At 48.4% G+C, this 18035-nt stretch overlaps 1 protein-coding gene across 1 annotated transcript in view; it reads right to left on the reverse strand.

The window, feature by feature from the left end:
• Positions 1–7504, reverse strand: part of PFKP (phosphofructokinase, platelet) — a 62016-nt gene extending 54512 nt beyond the window's left edge. Inside the window, exon 1 of the mRNA XM_087826004.1 lies at positions 7369–7504. Within this exon, the coding sequence (XP_087682130.1) occupies positions 7369–7483 (115 nt within the window). The 5' untranslated portion in view covers positions 7484–7504. The remainder of the gene's footprint in view (positions 1–7368) is intronic.
• Positions 7505–18035: the final 10531 nt, after the last annotated feature.

Below are 18035 nucleotides of genomic sequence, written 5' to 3' on the forward strand. Positions count from 1 at the left end.
GCTGCAGAGGGGGGCTGCAGCTCTCCGCCAGAAGCTGGTGCTGGCCTCTGGCTCTTTGAGGGAGAATCAAAGAAGGTGAGGGAGGCCAGCCAAATGGACATCTGGAAACGAGCAACTCAGGCCTGTCAAGGCCACGGTGGAAGTGTGCCTGCCACGCGCTGTGTCCCAGCCTCCACTGCAGATGTCAGACCACGGCCAACACACTGAATTTCAAAGGCTCAGTATGGGAAAAAGAACAGTGAACTATCTAAATACTCTTTATATTGACTATGGATAGGAATATTGGGTTGAATGAAATAGACATTTAAATTAACTTCACCTGTTTCTTCTACTTTTTTAGCGTGACTAGACGGTTTAAAGTCCTGTGTAGAGCAGGGGCTCCACGTCCAAGCCTCATTTCTACTGTGCAGTGCGCTCTGGAGCCTGCCCTTTACCATTGAACATTCTGTGTAAGTCTTGCCAAATGCATTAGCACAAAGCTCCTCCTGAAAGGTGGGGAATATTCCATTCCAAGTACCCAGTGTGGCCTATTTCCTGTTGCTGGTTCTCACTGGGTCACTGGGATAAGCACTGCTATAAAAAATGTCCTTTGACCAACCTCTACCTCTGCTCACTCCATACTCTGCGTACTTCCTGCTGCATAGAGAGCTCCTATCAGAGGCCAGACCCTCCATTTACCAAACCCATCCCATGTCCCTTTGTCCCCTCCTCCATGCAGAGGGGGTCCTGCCAGGTGCCCAGATCCCCCCCTGAAACCTTCCACCTAAGGCCCAATCCTGCTCCTCATGATATCCTAGACTTGGCCTCTTCTCCCCTCCCCTTTCTCCTCCATAAAACCACCCCTATTAGAGGCAGCCAAGGCCTCCAGATGGCTTCCTGGTCACACAAGCTAAATCCAAAGTCCTCACCACCTACCCCTCCCCAGGAACCTTGCCCACCTGTCCCTGACCTCTTCCTTGAAGCCCCTGAACCAGGCTGCCTCCTGCTGGCTCATCTCCACCCCCACCCCCCAATTGCTGCCCCAGGTCAAGTGGAGGGCACGTGACAATGGCTGCCCCTGAGCCCTCTCAGGACCAGGGCTTCCCCTAGGTCTGCCTCCTTCTCATGTATATCTGCACCAGGCCACAACAGTGCCACTGCCCAAGAGCAGGGGCCATGTCTGCCTTCACCTAGGAGGCCATTGTTAATTTGTGGAACAGTTAAATGAAAAGGGAGAGAAGATCTTGGATATTAAAGCAGAGCTAAAAAGATGGGGAGGATTGCCTGCATGGGTTACCCTAGGGCACCCTTTCCCACATCATCTAAGCCAGGGGTAGGGAATATTTGGCCTGAAATCTTTTGGTCTGGTCCTGCCAGGGCCTCACCAAAGAGAAACAGTTCCAGCCATCACATTAGGGGTGAGTTAATTAAATGGTTGACCAAATATAGCAGGCTAATTTTTAAGTTGATAATTTTGCATGGCCCTCAAATGATGTTATAAATATCCAAGTGGCCCTTGGCAGAAAAAGGTTCCCCACCCCTGATTCTAAGCCAAAGAGACTTCTGACTGGATGACTTGTTTCCACCTTTCTATAGACTGGATCCTATACTACAATCCAGTCAAATTCCTGGCCAGAGAGCCATCGTAGGAAACTGCTAGAAGGGTCCGAGCTGCCTGGATTTCAAAATGCTCCATGGACCCAGGACTGAAGTGTGGTCCTCAGCTGACCAGCAGGACCAGCAGCTTGAGTGGATCCCTGAGCCTCCAATTGACCTTCTAAACCACAGTCGGAGTCTCAGCGAGGCCCACACCAAGGACAGAGAGGAAGCTGTGAGCCCTGGGGCTCAGGGCCAGAGGCAGAGCGGTGACATGCTTTTCTCTTTTGCACACCTCCTTGACCTTGTCTTCTTGTGGCCTTAGGCCTTTCACTGAGGAGAAGGGAAATAGGAGGGGGGAGGGAAGGAGGAAGATAGGAGTTGAGTGATTCTACTTTTTTCATTTTCAAATGAAGGATGTGAGACCCCATCCCACTGCTGGTAGAGAGAAACTCAGGGTGCTGCTCCGCCAGGGGCTTTGCTGCCTCTTCCCTCCTGACGAGCACAGTGACTGTGATCCCCAACATACTAAGTATCCGGTGGGAAGACACCTGGAATAAAGGGGCCTGCTGGCAGACACTGTGTAACGAATAAAAGTACAGCACCTTAGGAAGCTGGGTGAAGAGAGTAACTGGAAAAGTGACTCAACTGATTTCTTAACACATGGCCGTCTGTTCTTTATCCCAGGACACCTTTTCAGCACAATTACAATTGTGTGGATGGACCATGTTGTATCCTGATGTCTGCTTTTAGAATGGCACTGCACTATCTTTATATCTCTAATTATAATTGCTTCTGACAGCCCACCAGATGGGTACAGCATAGTCATGCGGCCCAAGTTATCCCTGATAAAAAGTTTGAGTTCTATATCAAAGCTCTTAGTTTTCTGTAGCCAAGGGGGAAAACATACTTTTTTGAAAGATGACAAAATGACACACAGCTGTGTTTGCATTTGTAGACAACTATGCAATTGCACAGGCTCCCCAAAGTATACATGAGGTTAACACTATCATTGTAACACACTGCCTGCTAGGCCCAATCACTTTTGTTAAATTATTACACTGCAAACACAATGTAGAGGTACAGAGTTCCAGGACCATAAGGTGCTGGAGCCGTGAGGAGAGAGGCCCACTGTTCTCAGTTGCCCTTTGTATCTTACTGGGCTCTAATGCCAGCACAGCTCAGGACAGGTGCAGAAGGAACACACCCAAGCGGTGCCCCAAAAGAATGTTCAAGAAATACACATTCAACGAAGGACCAGACTTCTGGGCCCTGTCCACATTACCTCACATTTCCGACTGCTAATCTCTAGGAATTCATCATCCCCAGACATTGCTCAGGAGATGAAAAAGTGGTTTGGATTAGCAGAGATTTAATTCATTTACATGACTTCATGTGAAAAGAAAACAGCCAGAATGCCTAGAGGAAGGAATTGGCCCACACTCTTTAGTGAGCTGCCAGCCCTTGTGCTGGGCACCAGAAAGACACTGGGGAAGGACACCTGTGTCCCAACCCTCCCCTTCCCATTTCCACTGAAGCCCTACTATTTAGCAGATGACATCTCAAAGTTCTGAGATGTAGCCCCGCTGGGCGTGGCTCAGCGGTTGAGCATTGACCTCGGATCCAGGAGATCCAGGTTCGACTCCCAGTCAGGGCACACGCCCAGGTTGTGGGCTCGATCCCCAGTTGGGGGCGTGCAGGAGGCAGCCGATGAATGACTCTCTCATCATTGATGTTTCTATCTCTCTCTCTCTCCCTCTCCCTTCCTTTCTCTGAAATCAATAAAGATATATTTAAAAAAAAAATTTCTGAGATGTACAAAGTATACTTGGCTTATCTCAAATCTCCCTTGCTCATGTGTCAAATGGGGATGAATTACTACATGAAGCATTAGTGCCTGCCACATAGCAATGATCACTAAACTTTAGTTATTCTTACTGTTAATGGGAAGCCTTAATATAGACTTGGTTTATGTGAACACTCTGTTTATTTTGCCATGGGCAAAAAAGGACTCAGCCTTCATGTTCACTCTGCCCTTAAGGTTTACCCCCATTGCTCAGAACTCTCAGCCCTACCAGACCTTCCAGAAGTCCACAGTCAGTGTCTGAGATGATGAGTCATTTTTGGTACGTGACACAATCTTGCTCGAGGGTGGGTACTTAGTCATGGTTAAGCCTGTCCATTTGGCAATGTGGAATTTATTTTAGATTAAAATGAAAATCAGTTTAAATTTGCAGATTCCCTGTGACAACGAAAGAAACCCAAACAATGAAAAAAATAATTAGCCTTAGAAATACTCTTCCCTAATGGGTGGGGGTAAGGGGTCAGGAATATAGATGGGGGATTTATGATGTTTTTAAAATATATATATAATGCAAATTCCATTGGGAATAAAAAGTATCTCATCACTTTGCAATCAAATGTTACATCACTTTAGCCACTCTCACTGTATTTTAAAGTGATTGCTATCACTGTAAAAAGGCATTTTCTGTTCCACTAAAAAGCTGCTTAAAAACTGTATAATTTTGAGCAAACTGGGTTTTGCTCACTTTGGAGCATTAACTAGACTTTACAACCTCACCTGAGAAAGGTCCCTTAAGAGCACGACAGACTGGAAAACCTCTAGATTCAGATCTTGTGAAAACAGCTTAAATCCTGCCACTGCCGCCTAAATGCCTCATAACCTTAGCTAAGTCAGTTATCTCACTATGGGTCTTTGTCCCACCTCCAAAATGAAGACACATATGTCTCAGAGCCATGTAATCAGGCCTGGAAACAAGACCTGTAAAACCCCTAATACATAAAAGGTGCCAATATACAGCAGCTATAGTGTCTCAGTATGAAATTTTACCATAATTTCACAGCTGATTAGAACATTATCAGGAAATGTAGACATGAGCATGCTCTTGTTGTGAGTATGCTCTTTTTTATCTATGGCTATGAGTAAAATTCTTCTGTCTCAGAGGAAATCCAACACTGATCTAATTTAGAATCAAGATCAAGTGGTGAAAGAATGGTGGGCAGTACAAAACATCTCTGGGAATAATCTACTCTAAGGGTCAGAAAATCTGCAGCTGCCAAGACCAGGTCCTCTGAGCATGTCTTGGGTGAGCTTCCTCAGAAAGAAATGCATCCAAACGCTCAGGCAGAGCCAACATGGAATCAAAATAGGAGATCTGGCATTTTTCATGAAGTCCAAGAAAAAACAGTCAACAGCCAAAGCCCTGCCTGGAAGGGGGCTGGAGGGGCCGGAGACAAGTGGCCATGGTGGGTTGTCAGGAATGTAGGACAGCCCAGATGCACCAGTTGAGAGCATCAGGCCATCAAATGTGATGTTACCCACTGAGGTGAGAACTGCCATCTCCTATTAACCTGACATGACGCCAACCAAGCAACCTCCTCATAGAATTTTTGTTCTCAAAGTACACTTTCCGTTGAGAAGAGGTGTGGACTAACTGAATGAACTCTTTTTATAACTGCTCACAAGTGGCAGAGCCAGGATAAGTAACAGAAAATGCTGATTCTGTCCTTTGCACCATTACCCAGAGTTCCTGTAGGCCAACTACCAGGTAGTTCAACAAACTTTTGGACAAGGATTCAAAAGAATGACCCATAGTTTTTTTTCTTCAACAGGCATAGCACCTAAATTGTAAAATAACCTTGAAACTCTGACCTTGAAGCCTGGAGGCTTAAGACCAGTTCCCCAGCCCCAGCTGGGCGTGGCTCAGCAGTTGAGCATCCACCTAGAACCCAAGAGATCGAGGGTTTGATGCCCGATCAGGGCACATGACCGGGTTGAGGGCTCGATCTCATCATTGATGTTTCTATCTCTCCCTCTCCCTTTCTTTTTCTGAAATCAATAAAGATATATATATATATATATACACACACACACACATTATATATATACATTATATATATACACATTATATATATGTGTGTGTGTGTGTATATATATATATATATATATATATATATATACACATTATTTTTTTTTAAAAAAAGACCAGTTCCCCTTCCTGTGCCAACGTTTTAGTCTCTTTGGAGGGACAGGATGCCATTCATTTAAGAAGCTTCCTCATTTGTGCTGGCATCTCCAGACACACGTGCTTCTGAAGCCTTTGACAGGGAAGCCACTCTCAGCCGCACCATGACCCCACCTCACCCCACCTGGCACATCTGGTGTTCGTTCAAGCAACGTGGGTGATGTCATCGATTTCACCCTGCCATTTCCCCAATCCCAGCCTCTCCTATATCAAACATTTTCTTTCTCTGAAATGTTTATACCCTGAGTCACTTCACTAGGATATCAAATAAGAACAGCCCGGCTAGCGTGGGCCTCTGGGGTGGGGGCGGTGACTGGCGCTGCGACAGACCCCTTCGAGAGGGCTGAGGGTCTCGTCTGGGACACACGCTCAGGGGACGCCTCGGCCAGGTGCCCAGAGCCGAGGGCGCAGGGCGCAGGGCGCGGGGCGCAGGGCGCGGGGCGCGGGGCGCGCGGACAGCGACAGGCCGAGCATCACGTAGGCGCGCGCCACCGAGCCGACCTGCCGCACCCGGGCAGCCCCGCCCCGCTCAAGGGCAAAGGGAAGGTCTCGGGGAGGGTGGGCACGGGCGAGGGCGCCAGACCTTTAACCCAAGCATCCCTCCACCTGGTGTGTAGCCTCGCAACAGGCGGAAATGAGGCCTCGGGGCCTTTTAACTAGTCTGGGGAGGGGGTGTGCTGCAAAGGAGGGGAAAATATAACCAAACGCCAGCTCCGGGACACGTCGCCAGCCTGCACGATCCTTAAGGCTCCAAGGACACATCCGCCTGGAAAACGTGGATCCCCTTGCTAGCGGTTGGCTCGCACCACCCAGAGATTTGCCTGAATCTGGAAAGCCCACTGCTTGCGCACCCCTGAGCCCCCACGTGCACCCAAGGCGACTGCCGGGCGTGGCCGTGTCACTCCTTCCCCCACTCGGTTGAAATATTTTCTTGGTGCGCCTGCGGGCCTCGGACTCCGGCCCGCATCTCCCCCCAATCCGCCTCCACGTTGGCGGGGGGGAAGCCTGGAGCCCGAGCCCGTCGCTGGGGGCGTCCCGGAGCCCCCGCTTCCTGATCCTTCCCATCCAGGGAGGCGGGCGGGGAGGCCTAGTGACCCATTTTAGTTTTCGGTTTGGTCACGAGCCGGAAGGGGAAAGGAGATGAGAGCGGCGGAAAACCTTTTAAAAAAATCTCCCGGTGTCATTGTAAAGCGTGCCTGACGCCCGGCAATCCCGGTTGGGGACCCCCGCGCCCCCTGCCGCGTCCCACAGTCCGCAGCGGGGACCCCGCCCGCGCCGCGCAGGGGGCACGAGTCCTCAGGTCAGGCTTCGGGGACCGGCCGTTTCCTCCCACGGCACCGGGTGGGAGCCGGGACATTGGAGGTGGCCGAGCTGTCCCCGTTTCAGGGGGTCCTCCGCCCCATCCTACGAGTCGGATCCAGAATGACCGACGAGGGCGGTCCAGGCGGCCCCGTCGCCAGGTTCAATTTAAAAAATAAACGTGGAGGTGGAAAATTAATTGACCTTGCTGGTGAAGGATTCTGCTACCTTACCCTCCCCTCCCGCGCCCCCGCCGTCACTGCCGAGCCCGCACAGCCCGCTGCGCCCCCGGAAGGTACCCCTGCGCTTCCCGGGAGCCGAGCAGCTCTCCCACGCTTGTCTTCTCCCCGTACCCCCATCGCTTGCCCCGGGTCCCCACATTTACGCTCCTTCATCCCTTCCCCCCGGGGTCCCCCCTCTGCCCCGGCCCGGGGAGGTGGTCGCGCACCTTGGGCATCCCCGCCGCTGGTCAGCACGCCGATGGCCTTGCCGGCCCCGGAGAGATGCTCCAGGAACTTTCGGTAGGAACCTTTGGGGGTCAAGGGGACACCCTTGGGGTCCATGGCGAGCAGGCGGGAGACAGCGCCCGGCCGGGTGCTAGGCAGCCAGTACCCCCGCCCGCGCCGCCGCCGCTCGAACCCTCTCGCTCCGCCCACCCCGCGCGCGCCAATCGGCAGCCGGGGGCGGGCACACGGGGCGGGGCCTGCTGGCAGCGCGCCGCCGACCAGGGCGAACCGCTCCGCGGGGAGCGTGCGGGTGGGGGCGGGGCGGGGCGGGGCGGGGCGCGCGGCTGGTGCGGGTGCGTCGCTCGCAGACGGAGCCCCACGTGTGTGCGGGACGTTACGAGGAGGGGGAGCGTCGTCGGGGTGTGGGAAGCATCGCCTAAGGGAGGAGCCTCATAGGTGAGCGGGATCAGCTCAGTTGTGGGAGCATCGCAGGTGGGTGGGTTCTTCGTGTTGGGGATCTCAGCGGGCGGGGGGGCGCCACACCTCGGGGGGACGGACCAGTGTAGGTGGAAGAGAGCGCCGCGGTGGGAGGCGGCGCGTTTGTGCGGGAGCGCCGCGTGGAGGGCACCGAACCCCAGCCGTGGCGCGCGCCCTTATGCCCGCAGGATTCCTCGCCGGGCGGCGCCCGGAGCCGCGGCAACCCTAGCGGTTCCTCAGGCTGCCCCAGGTTTCTCCTCCAGCCTCAGGTGCAGAGGAAGGACTCGGAGCGGATCCCCTAGCTCGTGGGCCAACGTAGGCGTCGCTGCGGTCCGCGACAAGCTCTGACCCCTGTCTCCACAGGGGCCCTGGCGCGCCGTTGCCCGCGCGCGCCCTCACGCGGGGACGAGAAGGGACGTGACTCTAGAGCGGACCTTAGCGACACCCTAGCGCGGGCTTGGACGGGAGGAGGGCAGGAAAGTCTGGCGGTGGAGATAAGCCCCAAGTTCCTACCTAAGGAAACCGAGTTCCTGTGCAGTCAGCCAGATGCGCTGAGCCCTGCTGGGAGCTCCAGACCTAACATACTTGCACCCAGTGTGTGTGTGAAGGGGGATTGATGAACAGGCTGACTCCTTGCGGAGCTTAACCTCGTGCCAGTTACCTGCCGCTGACCCAGAAGGGCCCATCAGGGACGTGGTCTCAGGAAGCACCCTGCTGGGGTGCAGTGACCCCAATAGTTTCATACAGGTCCCATCCATCCGCAGTTCACGGTGGGGATGGCACAACACCCGAACCTGCTAGATGCGCAATAAATGTTTGTCGAGTGGATATAAGAGGGAAGGAGACTAAGAAGGGTCCTTCTGTCCACCTAGAGAAGCCTGTGATAACAACACAGTGAAGCTATTTGCTATAGGGCCATCCCAGATAGAAGGGGAGTGGGGTGTGCAGACTTAGGTTGGGTGCTTGCGTAAATACCTCCACCTCATCTTCCAGCTCATCTCTCTGAGCACAAAAATTTTATCGTAAAAGGAGGGGGGAAATGCCTGCCATGGACAAGCCTGGAGGTCTGATCTCTGATCTCGGTCAGGATTAATGTAGGAATTCCTGAAGCCCTGTGATTCTGGGAATCACCTGGCCTCTTTTTTTCTGGCTCCACCAGAACCACTGAAGTCCAGTTTTCTGGAGTGCTGCCAGGGAATATGTATTTTTAACAAGCTCCCAGCTGTTCTGACAATTGCAGAGTCTGAGAGCAGCTGGCTGATGGATTGAGCCCAGCAAGGCCAGTGATGCTGAAAAGGACACTGAGTGTTTTGATGATGGCACACAGGTGGCCCTTCCTCTCCAAGGACTGGAGGCTCTAAGCTCCTCCACTCAGAGGTCTCCAGTGCCCCCACCCCAGATTTGTGCTCTAGAATCCATCCCTTTCTAGAGTATACTACACTTGGATAAGCTGTGCATGCTGAATTTTATCTTCTTAAATATGTGATGTTTTTATAATTTAGAGTACTGGTTGTTTGTCATCGAATTGTCTGTAACAGAAGATGATAGGTACAAGCTAAGAGTTCAAACACACGACAGTGGATTTTATAAATTATGATAAAAATATATGCAGTTTTCAATTTCTGTTTCAGTTATGAAGGTAAATATCTGTTGACTTGGAAATACGTTCAGAAAATATTAATAAGAGGCAAGTTTAGAAATAATGGGGGCCTGCTGTGTATGTGTATGTATATACCTGTAAATAAATACAGACATTTTTATTTGCTTCCTTTTGCTTATTACAGGTATTGTTTTTTCCTCCAATGAACTAGTATTGTTTTGGTATAAAAAATGTTACAGTTAAATAAAAACAATAAAGTTTAGAGTTGTCAGACCTCCCAAGGTTATGAATGTTTTGCAAACGCTTAAAAAAAAGAAAAAGCTAATTACACAGAGCTGTGGTTCAGATAGGAAATGTGTTATTCTGCCCCAACTAAGCTCATGAGCTCAGTTTCTCAGGGAATAATATACAGAGATCTGTGGAAAGACAGAGCCATCTCTCCTCTCATTTTCTTTTGCAATACATGCATTTTAATAGTTCAACCGGAAGTATTTTAACTTTGGCCTTAGAAGAGAACTCTCTGATACCAGAGGGCAGAACTGCATGCCCTGTCAACTGTACAATACAGCTCACCTCCAGTACGACATGATGCGCCTTAATTCTCTATTGCTGCCTCATAAATTCCTCCAAACTTGTGTGGTTTATGCCAGCCCACACATCATAGGGACAATTACTCCAGGGGTCAGGAGTTCAGGTGGGCTTCCCTGGATCCTCTGCTCAGGGTCCCTCAGGTGTCAGCCCAGGCCCAGGGTCTGAAACTCATCAGGGGAAGGGAAGGTCTGCACTCTGTCCCATGCTGTGGGCAGGATTTATCCCCTGAGTGCTGCTGGACAGAGGGCCTCAGTCCTTCACCAGCTGCAGGCTTAAACTTTGTCTCTCATCTTGGCATTTTTCCTACATTCCAACCAGGAGCTAATTAACTTTCAGCTAATTTGCAGCCCCAGCTACATTTCCATCCCCTTTTTCCTGACACCTCTCTTTCCCTCTCCCTTTTCCCTAGATTTTGGAAAATCCAAGAATAAATGAAACCATTTGCTAAACTAGGAAATACTGCCTTCAACCCATACCTCCTGTGTAGTGAGCAGAAGCAGGACGGCGGGCACCAGTGCCCACTGGGCAGCACACAAGCTCTCACACATGTTCTCTATCGATACCGGTGACACCCACTTGCTTTTCCTTTCTTCTCCATGCATAGCTGTCCTTGTTTACTTTAGATCTGGCAAAGTGTCTGTCAGTAGTAAAAAATGAAATTTTCTTTTGTTAGCATCCCCCCCCCAAATTAATGGCATGCCTGGTGGGTAAGGGAAAGGCCTAGGGTTTTGGTGCCAAGACTTGAGTTTGTACTAGTTCTGCTGGTCAAAGATGGAGGATCTAGCCAATACTTTAACTAGAATATCTCTCAAAGTGTCTCTTGCTTTTTAGTGTCTTAGTGTTGTGGTCCCTGCTTTCTTTACTTTGTGATGATAGTACAGCAATAGCTTCTCATCTGTTTGTTCTCTTCTGCCACCTAATCTCACATCTGATATTAGAATACTTGAGTTTAGACCCGACAAAAAGTCAGGTAACAGACTAAAGCAGCATTACGGTTAGCAAGGAAGCTGAATTGTTCTGGAAACAATGTAATTGATCACTAGAAACGTTAAGATAATTTGCCCAACTATGAGAATTACTGAGGATTTAGTTAAATGTCAAAATTCAGTATTGTCAACAACTTTAAATAAGCCAGCCTCACAATGGCCACAGTCCTCTTGGACATGGGGACAGGGAGAGGAGGGTCAGCTGGGCAGGTACGGAGTGTCAATTCTCCCATGAAGAGAATCTGAGGGATTCCAGCCCTGACTCCCCACACCCCCTCCCCGGCTCCCACACCCAGTCCCAGAGGCCTGGGAGGAAGAAGTCCCTTCTATGTCATTGCCTCACTTGACCTCTGCCTCTTTGGCTAAAACACACTGCTTTCCAAGGCTCCGGACAGTGGAGCCGCACATAGAAACCTTTGTCCTTGGCGCCTGGTTCTGGGGCAGGAGGCGCCCCTCTCCTCTCAGGTTGCTTGGCTACTGGTCTTCCACCTCCGCCAACACTTTGACCTCAGTAGAAGGTTCAGAAACTTTCTTTGTACACTTATTCTCAGATTTGTTTTTAAAGTCAAACAACGAAAAAATTAAAGAACACATTTAAAGGAAGGCAAATAAAATGTATATATATCCAAAGTAAGGTGAATAAAATGTGAGTAGAGAGTTTAGATGACCAGATGGTATATTCGCAGATGCTAACAGTCAGCATGGCTTCTACCAGCAGGTCCGGTTCTGCTCAGAGCTTCCTAGCACCCAAACCACACGCGCGCGCGCACACACACACACACACACACACACACACAGGAAATGGTAAGATTCTCAAGGTCCCATTTTTTGGTGAAGGGGTTTTGCAGAGTGTTTTTCTCAACTTCTAGTGATTTGGAATCATAGAAATAATACAACAGGATCTCTTAGGAGGAGTGTGGGCTTTTCCTGGTGGCAGGAAAAGGGAACCAATGTACAGAGAAGAGGCCAGCTTGGTACACATGGAGGGAGTACAGAGGATGTTGTTGGATTATCTTAAGAGAGTTATCTACTGAAGTGTTAAATGGGGAGGGTGGGGAGGGGAGAGAGAGAGATGGTTCGCCGCTTCTGCCTGGAGATCCCGGGCAACCAGCAACCATCCAGAGCCTCCCCGGGAACATTTTTAGGGAGACTCTGCTACAGGTAAGGCAGCAGCTCTTTTCTAGAACATGACTGTCTCTGGCTGTTCTGGTTCTGTTCCTTACATCCATCTGAAAAAGATGAGGCTCCTGTGATTCAGGTTTGTTCTCCCACCTTGTTATCTGTGTCCTGGTGAAACAACTTCCATTTATTAGCAAATGGGCCCCATTTCTTTCTGTGAGACACGCTTCTGGAATCCTTTCTAGAGATGGCTAATTTTAGATAGTGTTTATGAATTCCCGAACCTCATTCAGGTTAGCTCTCTCCGCTGAGTGTCTTTTCCTATTTGTTACTATATAGGTGTGTAGACACATGCACACAGGCTGTAGGCAGGACATTAAACAAGCTTCCTTTGTGTTCCCAGCTTTCATGAGGCCTGCATCCTTTATCAGGCCAGCTTTCAGTGGGAGCTCTGGCCTGCATCCTTTATCAGTTAACATTAAGTTCCCAGCCACAGACCAGCCTGTGTCCCCAGGACCTGGGACATTCTTCTGGGCCTCCCACCCATTCCCGGGCCTTGGCTTCCTCCACCTCACATACTCCCCTGTTGTACATTTGATATATCATCTCCCTGCTGGCGGTCCTGGGCCAGCACTGGGTCTGTAAGGGTCTAGTGACCCTCCTCTCAGGGTTGATGAACACAACCTGTGGCAGACTGTTTGAGAAGTCAGCTTAAGTCCCCTGGGGCTTAAAGCCCAATTCTAGAAATAGTGATGTGACCTGTCCACTAGAGGGACAGGTAAGGGTTGAAATGTTCTGAGCAGAGGCCTTGAGAAAGAAGGATGTGTGTCAGGCGAAAGCAAGGTTTGTGTGGACATTGTGCTGGGTAGTAGCCAGGAAGGGTGTCAGGAGAGATTGGGGAGAAGCTGCAGGTAGGTGGAGAGAGAGCAAGGGGAGAAAGCTGGCTCACAGGCTCTGGATGAGGAGGGGCCCTGAGATATTGAAGTTTAGATTTATTGTGAGTCCACAGGAGCTAGAGAGTTAAGTTAGAGATGAGAGGTTTTCCTGTCACTGTGCACTGTAGAGTCGGGGCTCGCCTTGAAGATGGAGTTGCCCCCATGCCCTGTTAGCAGCCCCTGGGGGCCTGGACAGAGCTGGACTCTTAACCCCTCAGTGCCAACGGGTAGGTGCTGAAGTTAATTCACAGCTCACTTCTCCTAGACCTTGGGTCACTGAGTGAGGACCTGTGGCTTCCACCAAAGGACATGTAAAAGCAAACATGGTGTGTGCTTACAGTAAGGCAGTCCTCCCTCTCCCTGCCTACCCTCCGGTAGGTCAGGGGCTTAGTCATCCTGGCTGGAGGTGACTTCCCTGTATGGCCAAGCCCTGGAGCAGGAGGTGTGAGCTGAGTGGGCTGAGAGCAGGCCCTGGACTTCTCAGACTGTCTGGGGCTGTTGGGTGGACCCTAAAGGCCAGAGCGGGCAGGGAGGGAGAAGGGCATTCCCACAGACTTCGGCTGCAGTCCCCGTGGTCACAAAGCAGGACACTCTGGGTCCCTTACTAGCAGGGGCCGACAGGTTTGGGGTAATTTGTAAGTCCTCTGTGTCCTGGTGATGACCTCAGCTTTGCAGGCTATGATCAGCGTGTTTCCTTTAATACAGTGAAAATAGGAACTGTCCAAATGGCTCACATTTAGTAAGAACAGCTGTGGCTCCCTGAACCTGATTCCAGGGGCATGCAGGTCACATAGATGTTTTAGTGGAATAGTTTGAGTGAATTATATTTCAGCAAAGCTGTTAAAAAATCATTTATTTGTTCTGTTTTTCCCTAGCTAGCTAACATTGGAATTTAGAAACATATACATATCTGAAGAGTAATTTTGAACAACTGAGTTTTATTTGTTACCATGGCTGCAGTACTGACAAAGCAAAATCCTGCCCAATCTGACTTGAAGTTTTATTAATTTCTGGACAGTTGACAAGTCACATACAGGAGACTGAACAGCCCTCCCAACAGTCATATTTATTCCCAGATTGAAAAATTAGGAGAACCCTTAAAATCTACTCTTAGCCACTTTTTTTTTTTTTTTTTTAACTATCTCTTTATTGTTTTCAGAGAGAGGAAAGGAGAGGGAGGGAGAGAGAGAGACAGAAACATCAATGATGAGAGAGTCATTGATCGAGCCCGCAACCCGGGCATGCACCCTGACTGGGAATCGAACCCCGATCGCCTGGATCCCAGGTCGACGCTCAACCGCTGAGCCACGCCCGGCAGGGCCACTCTTAGCCACCCTTAAGAACACAGTGCAGCACTTTAAATAGAGTCTCCATGCTGGACTTCACATCCTCAGAGCTTCTTCATCTCATAACTGAAACTTTGTTCCCTTTGACCAACATTGTCATCAATTATACCTCAATAAAAAAATTAGAAGACAATGAACAATTTCTCTCAGGAGTAGATTTGGACACCTTCCCAGGAATGTTCTTGGCCACATGTGTAATGATTTATAGGTCCCCATAGGATGGTGTGGCTTTTCTTCCTTTCAGTACAGTATACTTTTTCAAGGTAGCATGGACTCGATATAAATAGTAACCAGCTCTGAGAGTTCGTTCCTTTTTTGGGACCCTGAGATTTGCTGAACATTCTCCCTGGCTCTGGACTGGACTGATTCCCAGCAGGGACGGTGTTGTCCTATTAAGACAGTCCTTTTCCATCATGGTGAGGGCGAGGGTGGAAATAATAATGACACACGAGTCCTCTGTGGAATGGTTCTCATCGTACATCTGGTCAGCCAATATGTCAACGTAATCATTGAGTTTCAGATGTTACGTAATCGTGTTTAACCTACATGACATTGAACTTGAAATGATGGAACAGTGATGTTCTTGAGTAGGTGCTGGTGTGTGTGTAAGAGAGACAGAGACAGAGAGACAGAGATAGAGAGACAGAGATAGAGAGACAGAGGTAGGGAGAGACAGAGGTAGAGAGACAGAGGTAGGGAGAGACAGAGGTAGAGAGAGGACGTGTCACAGTGCTACTCAAACAATTGATTTATTTTCAATTCCTCTTCTGGGTAGGAAGTGGTTTCATGGTAAAAATGGCCCTCAAACCCCACCCTCATTGCCATAGCAGAAAGAAGAAAACAGATTCTCCACAGGGAACAGAGGGAAGACGCCCAGATAAGAGATGCATCATTCCTACAAGCTTTGTTCCAAATTTAGAACAGATAGGGGAGAAGCACAATTTAGTGGAAATCAACCGATGTACAGACTATACTTGGAACAAGTTCTAAGCAGAGACTGAACTTTGGAATAAAAGCCTTGAAAGGAGAGATGGACATAACTGTGTGGACAAGGTCTGAGAGTGTAGCAGGACTCAGAGAAAATAGCCTTGAACCAGCAGAGACTGTTCCCGAAGAAACAATAGATAACAGTGATCACCCATTCCTTGTTGAGCAGGAGTGAGTGACCGGGATGAAAGTCTATTGAATGTCTCTATGGCTCAGGTTCTACTGAGTACTCTGGATAATTTGTTGAATTTCAGCTTCATGAGTTGCTTTAGATGTGCTAGGTTCATATTTCCTGACAGTGAAGAATCTGGTGCCAAAGAATATAAAACATCAAGTTAAAATCCTCTAATTTGAAAAGATAATGTGACCCTCATGTTCACTGCAGCATCATTTACAATAGCCAAGCTCTGGAAGCAACCTAGGTGTCTCTCAATACACAAATGGACAGAGATAATGTGGTACATACATACAGTGGAATACTGTGCAGCCATAAGGAAGAATGAAATCTTACCATTTGCAACAGCATGGATGACCCTAGAGGGTGTTATGTTAAGTGACATAAGTGAGATAGAAAAACACAAATACCGTATGATTTCATTTATGTGTAAAATGGGGGAACGGGTGAAAAACATGAAGGGGAATATAGTCAATGATAGTGTTATAGTTTTGCACAGTGACAGATGGTTACTAGAATTAGTATGGTGATCACGTTGTAAGGTATTAAAAGGTCAAATCACTACATTGGACACCTGAGACTAATATAATTAATATAATATTGTATACCAACTATATTTAAATTTTAAAAAGGAAAAATGATTTAAAAAAGAATGTGGACTTTAGAAAGGTGCTTTCTGATCGAGGGTGCTGTATTATATAAGTTACCACATTACTTTTCAAATTGTCATGGCTCAGTCCTAAGTGTTTCTCTAGATTTAATAAAGGCCATATTTGCTTTTGAGAGATATGAATTATTACTCTGAGCCCTTTGAATAGGCTCTTTGAGTGATGCTGAGTCATGAGGAATGTTTTTTGATGCTGAGTGTTTCTTCTGGACATGAAGTTCCTATGTTTATAGAAAACTTTGGCCTGTTAAGTATTAAGATGGGGGAGAAAAAAAAGATTGCTAAAGGTTTCTAAAAGAATGACTTGATTTAAAACCACACATGCAGAAAATGCCCAAAGTCTTGGGGACAATCAGTGTAACAGTTAAAAGAGTGACTGGGTTCTGATTCCACCATTCAGAACACTGGGGATTTTGCTATTTGTTAATTTTAGGTTATTTTATTTTTCTAGAAAGGAAAGTCTCAGCTTGAGGTCTCTTGGTTGCAGTGAGAAAATGGGATTCAGTGCTGAACAAAAGGACTGGAGAGAAATATCTTTACTCTTTTTCTTTTCTTTTCTTTTTTAATATATCTTTATTGATTTCAGAGAGAGGAAAGGAGAGGGAGAGAGAGAGACAGAAGCATCAATGATGAGAGAGTCATTGATTGCCTGCAGCCCGCAACCCAGGCATGTGCCCTGACGGGGAATCGAACCCTGATCGCCTGGATCCTAGGTCGACGCTTAACCACTGAGCCACGCCCGGCCGGGCTCTTTACTCTTTTTCTTAATCCTCAGAATGATGGGGTCATTTTGACTCACTCAACTCCTTCGGGTTCCTCAAAGTTTCTGATTCAGACAAAGCTATTTTAAAAATTATACGGTAACAAAGAGGAACTTCCAGATAAAACTCGACAGTATCTTAGTTTCCACTCTGTTGAACAAAGATGCCTCATCTATTGGCATTTTTCCTAAATACTTGTCATACTTACTTGATCCAGGAGACAATTTATATCCTTAAAATATCTTTTTACCAGGAATCACATGCGTGCTCAGAAACATGGGGCTTCATCTATTATAGCTGGTTAAAAACAAATTCATGAGTTCACTCTCTTTTGCAACCTTTTATTTTCTCCCCCAAAGGTTATGTTTATAAGTCACATTCCAACAAATACTATGCAGATGCTTTTATAATAATTCAGAATAACACTGGTCAGTTGGGGGAATCTTGGATTAAGGAAGCTCACGCTGGCCAGTCCTGGGCCTCAGGAACATGATCTAGGTTTGAGCACAGTCTTTTTATTGAAAAATCCATCCATCCATCAGTGAGTGTTGTGCTTTGTGCCAGGTACTATTCTAAACCTTTCAAACATTTCTAACCCAGGGGATCATCCTAACAACCTTATGAGGAAAGTCCTATCAGTGTTCCCATTAACTAGACAAGGACATTGAGTGGCAGGCCCTTTGGTGACTTGCCCACAGTCACACACCAGAGGGGCAGGTCCAGACAGTCTGGCTTGTACACTGGCCCCATTCTCCGCTGCGGTTTTCGGGCACCTCCCGGTAAGCAGCCAGTTTTGTGTTTTAAAACATAATGAAAAGTGACTTGATAACGAGCTTGGACTTTGCACTCAGACTCTGGTTCAGATCTAGCTCAGCCACGTACTCGCCGGGCAGTGAACTTCACAAGCGGATTGAACTGCCTTGGTTTCCGTGTTCTTATCGAGGAAGTAAAAGTAACCCCGCCCGTGTGGCCCTGGTGGTGATAATAACGCTTAAATCTTCTTATGAACCCGAACCTCAAGAGCA

The sequence above is a fragment of the Miniopterus natalensis genome, chromosome 1 (genome assembly GCF_054644295.1).
Source record: "Miniopterus natalensis isolate mMinNat1 chromosome 1, mMinNat1.hap1, whole genome shotgun sequence".
NCBI lineage: Eukaryota > Metazoa > Chordata > Mammalia > Chiroptera > Miniopteridae > Miniopterus > Miniopterus natalensis.